The sequence below is a fragment of the Bufo gargarizans genome, chromosome 7 (genome assembly GCF_014858855.1).
Source record: "Bufo gargarizans isolate SCDJY-AF-19 chromosome 7, ASM1485885v1, whole genome shotgun sequence".
NCBI lineage: Eukaryota > Metazoa > Chordata > Amphibia > Anura > Bufonidae > Bufo > Bufo gargarizans.
Window position 1 is genome coordinate 28189582 of NC_058086.1, and position 15960 is coordinate 28205541.

The following is a 15960-nucleotide window of genomic DNA, read 5'->3' on the forward strand; positions in this document are numbered from 1 at the left end:
CTGCCATGGTAACTGATCAGAGCCACAGTTTTACACAGCTGGGGCTCCGGTCGGAACTGCCATTGCCACCAATAAAGATGAGGGGAGGGGACCCTGTGGCCACTGCCACCAATGAATATAACAATTGGGAGGGGGTGGTGGTGCCTGTGGCACTGCGCCACCAATGATGCTAATTCTGGGGGGGAAGGGTGCACTGCGCCGCCAACAATACTGAGGGTAGGGGTGTAACAGCGAGGAGCGTTCCTTCCTGCTATTGGATTGGAGCTGCGAGGTTTTGCATTATTGAGGTTGCAGGGGGTTAACAGTCTCTATGTAGAAATGCGCTGCAGTTTAGACTCCGGTGAGATCTGAGACTCCTTCCTGAGGTTCGGGTGACCCTGTGATCACAGCAGCATTTATTACCTGTCATGCAACGTTACATGGCGACCTTTTAAGGGGGTTTCTGGGATTATTTTTTTAACTTATGTCCTATCCTGTGGATAGGTAATCGGTATCTAATCAGTGGGCGTCCGACACCCAGGACCCCCGCCCATCGGCTGTTTGAGAAGGCACTGGTGCTCACAAGTAGCGCCGCGGCCTTCTCTCAGCTTTTCTTAGGCCATGTGACATCACATTCATCGGTCACTATAGAAGTGAATGAGGCTGAGCTGTGATACCAAACATGACCACTATACAATGTACGGCGCTGTGCTTGGTGAGCAATTGCCTTCTCAAACAGCTGATCGGCAGGGGTCCCGGGTGTCGGACTCCCACCGATTAAGTACTGATGACCTATGCAGAGGATAGACCATCAATTAAACAATCTCGAGAAACCCTTTTAAGATGAACGCCAGGATGTTGGCCTCTGCTTGTCGGCATCTCCACTTGGGCTCATCTTGAGTGGATAACCCCATCCCCCATGTGATGAGCATATACTCTTATAGGACATATGGACAAGGATTGTCATGATGGAACAGCCCCTTTACGGGGTTATCCCATGATTTAAACAAATAAAAATATCTGGAGTAATACAGACCAATTATTTTTAAAGGGGTCGTCTCACTGCAGCAAATGGTGGGGGTCGTGCTTGCACACTGTAGGAAAAAGCGCCAGCCTCTCTGGTGGCCCGGACTGTGGGAGTGCGCATAGTCTGGCACATTTTCCTATAGTGTACAAGCACGGCCACCGCGGCTGGATTGCGGTGTGGTTGTAACCCCTGGAAACGAACCGTGCATAATGTGATGGAAAGATGAATCCAGCCAGCAAAGGAGGCAATATGGACAATCACAATACATTAGTAAGTGCCTGGTAATAACTTTCTCTACATGATGAATGCCATTTGCTGAAGTGAGACATCTCTGGTCTCCATTTTCTGTGGGTAGGCAGAAGCTCATCATATGACTTGCAGTCACCCCTTCCTTCTCTGCATAGAAAATAGTCCCAAACACACAGCCCCAGCGATTCCACTAATAAACAGCACTATGGAATATGGTAATGTCCTCACAATTTCTTTCTCCACTGTCTAGAGAGAGACATATATTTGGTGGCTCAGTGGGTAGCACTGGTGTCTTGCAGCGCTGGGGTCCTAGGTTTGAAAACGACCAAGGACAACATCTGCATGGAGTTTGTATGTTCTCTACGTGTTTGCGTGGGTTTCCTCCGGGTTCTCCCGTTTTCCTCCCACACTCCATAGACACACTGATAGGGAACTTAGATTGTAAGCCCCATTGGAGACAGCCCGATGCAAATGTCTGTAAAGCGCTGCGGAATATAGTAGCACCATAGAAGTGCATGAAAAAATAAATAAAAAATTTATTTAGAGATGGGGACGAATATGATAGGTGTCTGGGCCGCTTCACTATGAGATCACTACGCCGGCACTGAGAGCAGGAAAGATACGGAGCATGTCAGTCCACCTCTGAATGTAGGAGAAGGTGGACCAGATTTTTCCACAGGAGAAACAGCAGGGGGCGCTGACAGAGAGGAAAACGTAACAATCGTAAAAAATAAATAAAAAACTGACAATATTTTTAACACCTATATATTGCCATAATACTTTATTGCACCCCTCCTGACATGTCTGCATCCCTCATGTAATAACAATTCTGGAGCTTCCTCATGTAAAATTCTGGAGCTTCTTTTCATATAACTCTTTGTTATGCCAGTCCTCTAGTCTATTATTCCTACTAGAATTTTATGAATAAATTGCCAGCAGTCTGCAATAAAGGTCTGACACGATCCAGTCACTGGTTGTATAATGTCTGTGCAGGGGTTATTGTTATTATATATATATATTTATTAAAGATTTCTGTTTATGCAGGAAGCTCCTTATCTGTGTCTAAGGCTTCATGCACACAACCGTTCCGTTTTTTGCTGTCCGCAAACCGTGGATCTGCAAAAAACGGAAGCCGCTTGTGTGCCTTCCGCAATTTGCGGAACGGGCGGCCCATTGTAGAAATGCCTATTCTTGTCCGCCAAACGGACAAGAATAGGATATGTTCTATTTTTTTTGCGGGGCCACGGAATGGAGCAACGGATGCGGACAGCACACGGAGTGCTGTCCGCATCTTTTGCGACCCCATTGAAGTTAATGGGTCCGCATCCGAGCTGCAAAAACGGCGGCTCTGATGCGCACCCAAACAACGGCCGTGTGCATGAGGCTTTAGGCCGCATTCACACATCCGTGGATTCTCGCGGATTATGGTCCGTGCAAACCCGTCCTACTGAGTGCACAGCATCATTGGTTGCTATGACGCCGTGCGCATTGTGCCACCGCAGTACAGTAATACACTCTTATAGATCATATATTACTGAGCGGCGGCGGCATGAAGCGCACGGCGTCATAGCAACCAATGATGCTGTGCACTCACCAGGCCGGGTTTACATGGACCATGGGCTGCGAAAATCCACGTAAGGCTCTGTTCACATTTATCATGTGCAGTTTAGCAATAATATGTCGGTGCAGTCTGTCCTGACAGAGCGATTCGGTTACCCTTTATAATTATACAAATGATTAAAGGTTTTGTCCCACAAATAATATTCTACAGTTTTCAAAGGAGCCCCTGGATCTTAATACTTTTGTAATTCCATGTGATTAAAAATGTATAGTTACTGAGTTATTCACTGAGATCTCTCTGTATAGCGCCACCTGCTGTTTGCTCTTTTTCTATTTTCTTTGTCGTTCAATTCTATCCTTCAGCTGCCAATAGCTTAGGGTACTTTCACACTTGCGGCAGAGGATTCCGGCAGGTTAGCCATCACAGGGATAGGTCGTCAGCGTCGGGACCCTGCCGATCAGTTTGAGTAGGCCCAGCGTCCCTGAAATGTGAGGAGAACATGTAGACTTTAGGCCTCATGCGCACGACCGTACGTATTTCACTGTTTGCAAATTGTGAATTTACAAAATACGGATACTGTCTGCCCTGCATCCACATTTTTTGCAGACCCATTGACTTCAATGGGTATGTGCTCCGCTTTTTGCGGCCAAGTATAAAACATGTTCTATCCTTTTGTGGCATGGACATATGGAGGCGGAAAGCAGAAGGAGGATCCATGTGCTTTTCGCCTCCGTATGTTCATTCAGCAAAGATAAGATACGGATAGTGTTGAGCGAGCTTGTTTTTTCAAGTTTGGTGTACAAGGTTCGGGTTATCTAACAATTCTGTTATGGATTCCGCTACCGCGGACCAGAAGTTATGGTCCGTGGTAGTGGAATCCATAAACGAAATTCTTAAATAACCTGAACCTTGTACACCAAACTTGACAAAGAACACAAGTTCGCTCATCCCTAGATACCATGGAAGTCAACAGGTCTGTAAAAAAATAAAAATAAAAAATGTAGGCAGCACACGGACCACATCCGTATTTTGTGGATCCACGATTTGCAGACCGCAAAACAGATACTGTCATGTTCATGGGGCTTTATAGAGGATCTGTCACCTTCCGTAGCAAATACTTGTATTCTCCATGTATTAACACTTCTGTCATCAATATCTGGTCAGCGGGGGTCCGACACCTGGTACTCCTGCTGACCAGCCATTTGACGAGGAGGCGGCGCTCTGTGCGGGTACCGCTGCACTTCATCTTGGAAGTGCAGTGCAATACAAGTACTCATTGAAGTGAATGGAGCGAGTACTTGTAATTACACTACGCCACTGCACACAGAGCACCACCTCTTTGTCTCGCAGCTGATCGGGGGGTCCCGGGTGTTGGACCCTCACTAATCAGATATGAATGACCTATCCTGATGATAGGTCATCAATATTAATGGCTGGACGACCCCTCTAATTGAACACTGGGTGTTACCTTTCTCCCTGTCAAAGGGGTGAGCACTGATTGGACAGTGTCGGACTGTAAGGCCTCCTGCACACCAACATGTGCTGCCCGTTGAGGGGATCTGCAATACATGGGCGCCGTTCCGTGGGCATCCTGCATCACGGATGCGGACCAACACTTCAATGGGTCCGCAAATCCGGAGATGGGGAATGAAAGCATGGAACACTACAGAGTGCTTCCTTCGGGTTTCGTCCCATACTTCTGTTCTGCAAAAAGATAGAATATGTCCTATCTTTTTGCGGAACGGCTGGATCGCGGACCCGTTAGGCTAATTTCACATTCGTGTTTTGGCTTTCCGTTTGTGAGATCCGTTCAGGGCTCTCACAGGCGGTCCAAAACCGATCCGTTTTGCCCTAATGCATTCTGAATGGAAAAGGATTCGCTCTGAATGCGTCCGTTTGCCTCCGTTTCATCTCCATTCCGCTCTGGAGGCGCACACCAAAACGCTGCTTGCAGCCTTTTGCTGTCCGCTTGACGAAACTGAGCCAAACGGATCCGTCCTGACACACAATGCAAGTCAATGGGGACTGATCTGTTTTCTCTGGCACAATAGAAAACGTCTCCGTCTCCCATTGACTTTCAATGGAGTTCATGACTGATCCGTCTTGGCTATGTTACAGATAATACAAACTGATCCATTCATGACGGATGCATGCGGTTGTATTCTTGTAACGGATCCGTTTTTGCAGATCCATGAGGGATCCGGCCAAAACGGGAGTGTAAAAGTAGCCTTAAAGTGAATGGGTCCGCGATCCGCTGCGGCTGCCCCACGGTCGGTATTCGTGCATTGCGGCCCACGTTCATGTGCAGGAGACCTAAGGGACACACCCCTCACTGGTAAGAGCCAGTAGTCCATTCATTCATACCTTTCTAGGAGGAGTAACAGAGGAATGCAGAGGGCTAAGAAATGATGCTATGGCGTTCTTATATTATGGGGACTACAATTCTTTACTAAAACAGACTTCTCCTCTTTCAATACATATCCCTCTCCTGAACATGCTGTGCATTTGTACTATATGAGCATTTTCCTCTATGGACAGCCCTCTACAAAAAAAAAAAGACCCCCCCCCCCCCCCTCTTTCCGGTAAAAAGAAAAAGCCAATTAAAAGCCACTTTAGCCTTATTGGATATCCTCTCCTATTGGAAAGCCACCATGTAGTCGAGTAGCAGCGCAGTAATTCGTCCCATGGAGTTGTTGCAGCATAATGTAAGTTGTAGTCTCGATCCCATTCCATCATTGGGATTAGTGCCCCGTATTTGCTTTCCGTCTGTAAGTCGGGCCTGGCGTGCTTCCGTGCTGCACAGGCTGGGGAGATTTGCATACTTTCCAGCTTTTTAAGTGGCGTCTGTTTGCAGCAAATGTGAAATCTCCGGCAGCTTTAGCTACAACAAACACTACATCTCCATACTGATTCCTTATTTTGTGTTAAGGTAAATAAGCTGTAATTACTGTAAATGTGATCCGTAGCTGACATGAGCCGCCGCAAAGCTGCAAGCTTAAAACGGGCAGATTTAATTGACAGGTTTGGCAGTGTTTAATCTCAAATCCCGCGGCACTTCTATAAGAAAATAAAAAGCGAGCCATCGTGGGCCGCGCTGCAGATGAGGCATCCTGCGTCTCCCGGAGTTAGCATTCGGAAAGCAGTTATTTAAGCCAAAAACCTTTTAAGTGGTTAAATGGGAAACAAGTCGTAAAGTTTAAATATTTTTTGGCAAATTATGGAAGCTCACATAGTATGCACGCTTGCCAAATACATTTATCATAAGCGTTAAAACCATAATGCCTGCATAATAGGGAATTGCATGTACAGCAGTCGCATAATTATAATCCTGGTATCACAGGCTCCTGCTTGTAAAGGAAGCTGGAGGCGCTGGTAATATCTGTGTGGCTTCCATTCATACAGCCGGCTTTGTTATGCTTTTTCTATAGGTAAAATACAGGCTGTCGTTGATGGTAGCCTGTATTCTGCTGACAGCGTTCTAAGGCAACTCCTTAAAGGGCATCTGTCAGCAGACTTGTACCCATGAAACTGGCTGACCTATTGGCAGCGGAAGGCCTCTGTGTGGGTCCCATGTTTATACATGCCCACACTTCTGAGAAAAATGATGTTTTAATGTAAGCAAATAAGCCTGTAAGAGCAACGGGGGCGTTACCCTTACACCTAGAGCCTCTGCTCTCTCTGCAACTGCCATGCCCTCTCCACTTTGATTGACAGGACCAGGCAGTGAAAATGTGATCACACACTGGCCCTGTTCATCAAAATGCAGAGGGTGCGGCAGTTGCAGAGAGAGCACAGCCTCTAGGTGTAATGGCAACGCCCCCGTTGCTCCTAGAGGCTCATTTGCATATATTAAAACATAATTTTTTTTCACAGCAATGCGGGCACATATGAACATGGGACCAACATAGATGCCTTCAGCTGCCAAGCCCACATGTAACAGGTCTTTATAGGTACAGAACTGCTGACAGATGCACTTTAACATTGTTGTGGCTTCCCCTTTTGGGCTCTATATGTTATTAAAAAATAAATAAATAAAAGTCGAGTTGGATGGGAAAAGTTTTGAGGGGAGTCACTTTCCAGACACTTCTTGAGAAGGGTGTTTTAAAAGAAAAAAATGTAATAAAAAAAATTGCTGCAACATTTAAAAAAAATGATCATGACACAAAAATTGGACTCCAATTGAAAAAAACACCATTATTCAAACAGCAAACGTCCTTTTCTCTGTCGGTCATGTGATCAGAACGGTAAAGCGTTTCTCTGCGGATTAGCCGCTCCCTGAGACCATGCCCTCGGTGCCGTTGCTATCCAGATGACGCACATGACAGCTGAGCCTTGGGCTGTTGCCTTCGATATCTGACGAGAAGGACCTGCAGAGTCCCACGCTACACTATGTGGTGCAGGAGGACCTGTCGGCAGTCACATGGGGGCAGGATGTCGGCTCGCCCCCTTAACCTGGGATTGCCTAGCGGCAGTAGTAGACTTGGAGGACTGTTATAGGTACCATGTCCACTTTCCTAATTTCATCCCTAACCCAATTTCCCTACAAGACCCTTGATTAAGGAGGCTTTTCAGAGACAACCTTTTCACGAAGAGACTTTCTGTGGCAATCAATTGTGGTCAAATGTAGTATTACATAGTGGCCCTTTAAATGACAGCTCGAGTCCACCAGAATAGGAGCTGCTTTCTCTTGAAGTGCCATTTGCAATAAAGATCCAGATGGGTGTTACCAGTTTGGGTGTGTGTGTGTGTCCCTGCACGGTCTGACACTGGCAGCACTTATTGATTAGTGTCAGACTGTGCAGGGACCCTCCCAGCTGGTAACACCCAGCTGACCTCTAAGAATTCCATTATGGAATCCACTACCACAGACCATAAGTTATAGTCCGTGGTAGCGGAATCCATAACGGAATTCTTAGATAACCCGAACCTTGTACGACGAACTTGAAAACAGACGTTCGCTCATCCCTAGCGGTAGAGAGTTCGAGTACGGGGTCTACACGGTAGACATCTTGGAGGTGATTGTGGGAAGAGGAGAGAAGGAGATCGTGAAGGTGGTTAACTGAATGTATGTATACGTGTATGTCGGTGCCTTTCCGCGTCCTTTGGGTGCTGACAATGTGATGTGTGTGTTAGCACTTCTTGGTGGATTTGTGTGGTCCTGGGCCCTGCGGAGACGCTGCTTGTACGTGTTTTAACTAATTAGATATAATAATTATGTGAGTGCTAGCTATGTGTCTGCGAAGTAACAGGCTCATAGGACACCTTGTGTATGTTTGGTCAGTACAGTAGCAGCTCCTTTGATGGGAGTAAGGTGTGCCCGGGCTTGTCGGGCTGCCAGTCCCGGGGGTCCCACAAGGATGAGCGCTCCACCGGAGCACGCCACTACTTGTCTTCTCTGACTCTGTCTCTATTTCTATTCCCTCAGCTCTCAACAGGAGTCATTAAACCAGAACTATATGCTGATCATCACTCACCGCGAAGTCAAGAGGGAATACAACCTGCAATTCTCCGGGAACTGCACTATCCAGGAGGTGAGAGCTGTCGCCATGATGTGGGCTTTAACTGCAATAGCGTTTTTAATGTAAAATGATTACTAGTGTTCCTTAGCACGGAGAATCACAAAGACCTGTCCCTCGTCTGGAGATTTGTAGGCACCTGCATTCACCTGGGCGGACTATGAGGGTCCCAGACTGGTGTAAGCGTCCTGAAAGCTATCACACATAAGTAACGTGTCTCAAATAGCTCAGGAGTCTCAAAGCTCCTACTGACTAGAGATGAACGAATGGGCGATACACAAATTTAATTCTCCAAAAGACCCTAATTTCATTAAATCTGATACTTTTGTGATTCATCCCATACGAATCGTTTAAAATGGCGGCCACTGATTTACAGATAGACGAGAAGGCACCTGCCACCAAAAAGGATGAATTCCGGACTGTTTGTAATAAAAATAATAATAATCTGGCAGTGCAGTGTGTTATTACAGGGCATCTGTCAGCAGTTTTGTATCTATGACACTGGCTGACTTGTTACATGTGCACTTGGCAGCTGAAGACATCTGTGTTGGTCCCATGTTGATATGTGCCCACATTGCTGAGAAAAAAGATGTAATATATGCAGATGAGACTCTAGGAGCAACAGGGGCGTTACCATTACACCTAGAGGCTCTGCTCTCTCTGCAACTGCTGCACCCCCTGCACTGATTGACAGGACCGGGCAGTGTAAACATCATCACACCTAGCCCTGTCAATTATAGTGCAGAGGGCGCGGCAGTTGCAGAGAGAGCAGAGCCTCTAGGTGCAATAGCAACGCCCCCGTTGCTCCTAGAGGCTCATTTGCATATATTAAAACATCATTTTTCTCAGCAATGCGGACACATATGAACATGGGACCAACACAGGCGCCTTCAGCTGCCAAGCGCACATGTAACAGGTCAGCCGGTGTCATAGAGACAAAACTGGTGACAGATTCCCTTTAAACAGGCTGTTACCTCCTCCGGCTACAGTCCATTTACCCATAGCCGTATGTTGCTGTCACTAACATTACTAATGCCGTCTTGGCATTAAAGAGCTTGAAAGGATTTGGATACAGTCGTACTCTACTTTTCAGGGCAGTTGGGGTTCTTGCTTTGCACCAAATATATTTAGTCTGAATCAGGTCTATCCGGGCCTGAAACAATTTCTGGTAAATTCGCTCATTTCTACTAGTGACCTGTGAGCCATTTACAGTTATTATTATTATTATTATTTTTATATGATAGATGATGGGCAGATGAATGCGATGATGAGTTGGCAGACATATATTATCCACATGTTATTTTTCACATTTGCAAGATGAATGCACCCTGTCCTTCATACAGGGCAGCTCTCCGTTTACATATGGTGGATCTACACTGCGCCCCATGACCCCCATTGAACATTATTAGGGTAGTTAAGGGTTCCATTGAAGTTGCCGTGACTTTGATGGCAAAAATAGTGCTCCATATACTGAAATACTGCAGTCAAAATGGAGAGAACCCCCGACTGTGGCTCGGACACCTCTGTGAATAGAACCTTACAATCCCAAGGATGTGCCTCCCTGCAAAGTGTCTGCAGGCCTATACGCTACTCGTGACACGACGACGTCTCCCAGGAGTTATGTCTCGTTTGCAAAGCCAAAGAGATATGGTAAAGGATTTGCTGTCAGTTTCACTTTAAAGAAAAACTTTCTACTGCTAAGACAGGGCCGAAAAATGTACAAGTTGCAGGAGGGCGCAGATGTAAAGACCTGGGAGCTTTTTTTTTTTTTTTGAACTTTAGAAAATACATGAAATTTTGTGTTTGTATTAATAACCATCCCCATAGTTCTTGATTGATGTACAGCTTCCATTGTGTTATGGCTGGATTAGGTCCTGAGTCTATACACTATTTCAGGCTGCATACAGTATACTGGGAATTCCAGACAGAATCAATCCCTTTATAGAAAATGATAGCCTTTAAGATGCATTCACCTGAGCCATATTTTGTGGTCCGCAAAAAAATACGAATGACATCCGTTTTTGTTGTTGTTGTGAACCCATTGTAATGATGTCTATTCTCGTCTGCAAAATGGACAAGAATAGGACGAGTTCCATCTTTTGGTTGGGTTGGAGGATGACTATGGCATGGGGCTGATGGTGCTGGCTGGGGGACATGGAAGATGATGATAATAATAATAATGGGGAAGAAAATAATATATATCGCGATATATAGTTATCACACATAGTTCAAATTATATCGCGATATAGATTTTAGGCCATATCGCCCAGCCCTAGGTCTGGATGCAGACTAAAAATATGGTTGTGTGAATGGGGCCTTATTTGCGTTTTAATGATTCATTTACCTTTTTTTGATACGGTTTAAACTTTTTATGTTTCAATCTCTATGTATTACTATGATATGTATCTATGGAAATTTGCCATTGACATGCGTAAATAATATTTGTATAAAAAGTGAAGTTTAGTGGCTCACTTCCTGGATTGTGGTGCGCTATCCTAGGCGTACCCCTCGCCTAATACGAAAATTGAATAAATATCTATGGATGGCACACCCTATATCTGGAACATAGTAAAAGAATAAAACAAATTTATTAAGAATTAAAAGATAAAATTCTGCAAAGAAGGAAAAACCTATGGATAAATAGCTGACAATATAGGTAATATAGAAATAGGACTGATTGATGGAAGTAATGATGATGAATCAGGATCAGACAGAAAGGTATAAATACAAGGGTATATTGAATGGATCAAGAGTATCAGAACTCTTCGAGTAGTTAATGTCTGATGTTGATTGTGCCAATAACGCAGTAAGATGTAGAATAAAATACAGATGCGAGTCCCATATCAAGATTACTGTACAAAAAAACCTAAAAACGGTAACTAGTGTCCATTTATCTGATGTTTCTCTTGATGGTCAAGGACGGTTCCATTACCCTTAAGTATATGAAACAAAGTACGATATTAAAAGTATCTTTTTTGTTGTGACTCCTCATGTAGTACAGGTATAAAAATAATACTTCCTCAGATTGTAACACTGTCCCCACTTATAACGAGGGCGACTAATATTCCAGATGGTCGGTGGTTCGTAATCAGATCGCACTAGGGACGTTATTGTCAATGTTGGTGGTTAGTAGTAAAACCTTACAAGGAACATTATTCTCAACGTTACGAGTCCTCTGTATGATTGGACCTCCTGTCACCGCTTCAAATCGTGCAGTGAATCCAACTATTATTGTATTTGAACCAGATTGATAGTTCATAAAGGGTCCCCTCCTTATATCAGATGATATCCCTTCATAGGGTAACGCACGCTTCTGGTGATATAAACTGCCAGGCACCTCGCTCACAAACACCTCGCTCCGTTTCGAACTTCCAGCCGCGCTGTTAGCATCTCCCGTGACACGTGGCGTCCCACATAGTTGATTACGTTGCTCCTGTCCGGCTAGTTACTTTATGCGCTTGCGGTTCGGAGTGTATGGGGGGGGGGGGGGACCTTGGGGGTTAAGGCTGGAATTGAATACAGCTGTATATGTCCATATGAAGTATCGTTGGTTCGCTTGCTGGATCATAGTGTATTTTCCTGGTGTTGGTTAAGAGATCTCTGTTCAGATCCCAAACGCGTTTCGGAGAACACACGCTCCTTCTTCAGTGGGTATGAACAGTGACCAGGTGGAGTAGGTTTTTATAGGATCATCTATTAGCGAGGAGGAGGGGTATCCGAGTTTCTCGATACAGGCAGTTGACAATATCTGGTCTGGAGTCCAATAAATGTTCAATCAATTACAGAGAGCAGAGATAAATGAAAAAAACGTTCTCTGTAGAGGATGTTAGTGACATTAAAGAGTAAAGATTATTTAAAAGAATGAATACAGAGATTAGGGATGGGGGCCCTTCAAGGATGGGGAGACCCAGGTGCTTGTATGCAGCCGGACGTCGATGTCCCGTCTTCAAAAGGGCACCCACCCCAGGTCTATAGGAACCCGAAAAGTTCCATTTCAGCGTTGAGGCCTGAAGGAATAATGGTGTCAAACTGGAAGATTCTTCTGGATTCGACTCTTGACAGGTTTATAATGTGGTTGCCTCCTCTCCACTGTCTTCTAACTTTCTCAAATGCTATAAAAGTGAGGGATGTCGGGTCATTGTTGTGGGATTCATTGAAATGTTTAGAGACCGTATGTAGTTCATAACCTTTTTTAATGTTGGAAAGGTGTTCAGCTATTCTGTTTTTGAGAGTTCTTTTGCTCCGTCCTATATGCTGCTTTTTGCATAGACACTACGAAAGATAAATAACATCCGAAGAGTCACATGTTAGATGCTCTTTAATTTGGATGGAATAGGTGTTATGTGTTGACCTTACTTATTGCTGTGTTTTGTTTTTTTTTAGGAAAATTTGTGGTTCTGCAATTGTTGCACCTCCCACACCTATAGAAACCTTTTAATGTTAGCCAGCTTGTTTGGATTTTAATTCGTGGTTGGAATGTTGTGTTGGGTTTGGGTGTCTCAAAAGGAAAAAAGAATGAAAATTTGGAAACTGACACCGAAACCCAACACCATATTCCAACCACGAATCGATTTGAATCACTCTGATTACCACATTTTTTTAGACCACACCCCAGCTCACCACAGAACGAGAACCAGACAACATTCACAATACCCAAGAAGGCCCCTGAGAACCCAATCCCCCACACACAAATCCAATTTGAGACCCAGGCACAATCCCCAACCAGAGAAACAAATGAGAGACAGACCAGAGATATATTCACCGAACACCAGGCACAATCGCCACTACCAATGGGAACATTCGCAGGAGAGGAATCGGAGACCAGAGATAAGCACGACACAGGGATACAATTCCACAGGAAGACAAGGAGAGGAAGGCGGAAGAAGAAACCAATACAGACATTACAGAGTATGATAACAGATGATATCACTGTGAATCTCAGCAACACTAAGTTAACTAATGCACAAACCAATCTGTTAAATAAGGGATTAAAATTCTCTCCGACTGCAAAATTAGATAAATTCAATACTTTCATAGGGATAGAGAAGTTTGTTAGAAACATATGTCTGAAAAAATATTTTGTGAAAAATGCTATCACAAGAGAAATAACTACTATATCCAAATACCAACATACAACACTTATAGAAAAATAAATAAAAAATACCCTGAAATAAAAAATAAAATAAAAACATTTAAAAAAAATGTAGAGATGGATATTGGGAAAATTGAAAATAATTCAAGATACAACAATCTAAATAAGGAAGAAATAAAAGCAATCAAAGAATTACAATCTTTACAGAATATAGTTATTAGACCAGCAAAGGCAGGCGTAGTCTGAGATTCGGAAAATTACAACAAAGAATGTAGGAGACAGTTAGTTAGCAGATCAATCGACATACACTATTTTAGAAAATAAACATCCCAATATAGAATTTGACAAAGAATTAGTCCACTATAGTCAGCGGGGACAGGACACAAATCTCCTACTGGAACGAGGACATAGATATAATATTGGATCACAAAAAAGACTACCAGAATGTTACTGCTTACCTAAAATCCACAAAAATCAAACAGACCCACCAGGGAGACCAATTATTTCTGGAATCGGCTCAATTACATCAAACTTATCACAGTATATAGACTGGTTATTACAACCAGTAGTAAAACCGATACCATCATACATTAAGGACACGACAGACATTATAACCCACTTGGAACAGGTTGATTTCCAAGAACACTGGCTCTTAGGTACCATGGATGTAAACTCCTTATACACTATAATTGACCACAGTCAGGGGATGGAAGCATTGATAGGACAACTACAACAAAGCAAATTATTACAACAGGATCAAATAGACTTTGTGGCAGAAGGAGTTAACCATATTCTTACACACAATTATTTTTTCTATGAGAATATTTTTTACAGACAAGGGGGACAGCCATGGGCACCAGGTTTGCCCCCAGTTATGTGAACTTATTCATGGCCCATTGGGGGTAAGCCTGGTACTCTGACGCAGATACATAGATGACATAATTTTCGTATAGAAGGATAGGATACTGAGACAAATTTCCATATTTGTTTTAGAAGAGATCAATATAAACAACTGAAACTTGAATTTTACAACTAATATAAGCAAAACACATTTTGAATTTCTTGATCTAACAGTAAAAATTGATGGAAATAGACTGGTATGTAACACATTTAAAAAACCAGTGATGACAAACAATTACATTCTATATTCCAGTTTCCATCTCCCACGTTGGCTAATCAACATCCCTACAAATCAGTTTAGAAGACTTGAGAAATTGTACAAAGGAAGAACAGTTTGAAAACAAAGCCAAAAGTTTGAAAGAACAAAATTAAAAATTACCCAAATGAAATAGAAACTTCTCTACAGGAAGTAAGAGACATGGATCGAAAATAATTCTTTACAGCTATTAAAAAAAGATACAAAAAAGATGAAAATATAAGCATCATCCTATCATTTAATACTCAATATAAAACAGTAGAAAAAAAATCAATCGTAAACACTGGCACCACCTTAAGAAAGACAAAGTAATAGGTTCACACCTACCCATTAATAACGTATAAATAAAAAACAAGCCAAAAACAAGCTGGCTAACATTAAAAGGTTTCTATAGGTGTGGGAGGTGCATCAATTATAGAACCACAAATTTTCCTTAAAAAAATCACAATAAGTAAGGTCAACACATAACACCTATTCCATCCAAATTAAAGAGCATCTAACATGTGACTCTTCGGATGTTATTTATCTTTCGTAGTGTCTATGCAAAAAACAGTATATAGGACGGAGCAAAAGAACTCTCAAAAACAGAATAGCTGAACACCTTTCCAACATTAAAAAAGGTTATGAACTACATACGGTCTCTAAACACTTCAAAGAATCCCACAACAATGACCCGACATCCCTCACTTTTATAGCATTTGAGAAAGTTAGAAGACAGTGGAGAGGAGGCAACCACATTATAAACCTGTCAAGAGTCGAATCCAGAAGAATCTTCGAGTTTGACACCATTATTCCTTCAGGCCTCAACGCTGAAATGGAACTTTTCGGGTTCCTATAGACCTGGGGTGGGTGCGCTGTTGAGGACGGGACATCGACGTCCGGCTGCATACAAGCACCTGGGTCTCCCCATCCTTGAAGGGCCCCCAGCCCTAATCTCTGTATTCATTCTTTTAAATAATCTTTACTCTTTAATGTCACTAACATCCTCTACAGAGAACGTTTTTTTCATTTATCTCTGCTCTCTGTAATTGATTGAACATTTATTGGACTCCAGACCAGATATTGTCAACTGCCTGTATCGAGAAACTCGGATACCCCTCCTCCTCGCTAATAGATGATCCTATAAAAACCTACTCCACCTGGTCACTGTTCATACCCACTGAAGAAGGAGCGTGTGTTCTCCGAAACGCGTTTGGGATCTGAACAGAGATCTCTTAACCAACACCAGGAAAATACACTATGATCCAGCAAGCGAACCAACGATACTTCATATGGACATATACAGCTGTATTCAATTCCAGCCTTAACCCCCAAGGTCCCCCCCCCCCCCCCCCATACACTCCGAACCGCAAGCGCATAAAGTAACCAGCCGGACAGGAG

At 43.5% G+C, this 15960-nt stretch overlaps 1 protein-coding gene across 3 annotated transcripts in view; it reads left to right on the top strand.

Moving 5' to 3' along the window:
- The window catches only part of FAF1 (Fas associated factor 1), a 265559-nt gene that overhangs the window by 66873 nt on the left and 182726 nt on the right, over window positions 1–15960 (top strand). For all 3 annotated transcript variants that reach the window (XM_044300816.1, XM_044300817.1, XM_044300818.1), the window contains one exon: window positions 8242–8347. In XM_044300816.1, the coding sequence (XP_044156751.1) occupies window positions 8242–8347 (106 nt within the window). The remainder of the gene's footprint in view (window positions 1–8241; window positions 8348–15960) is intronic.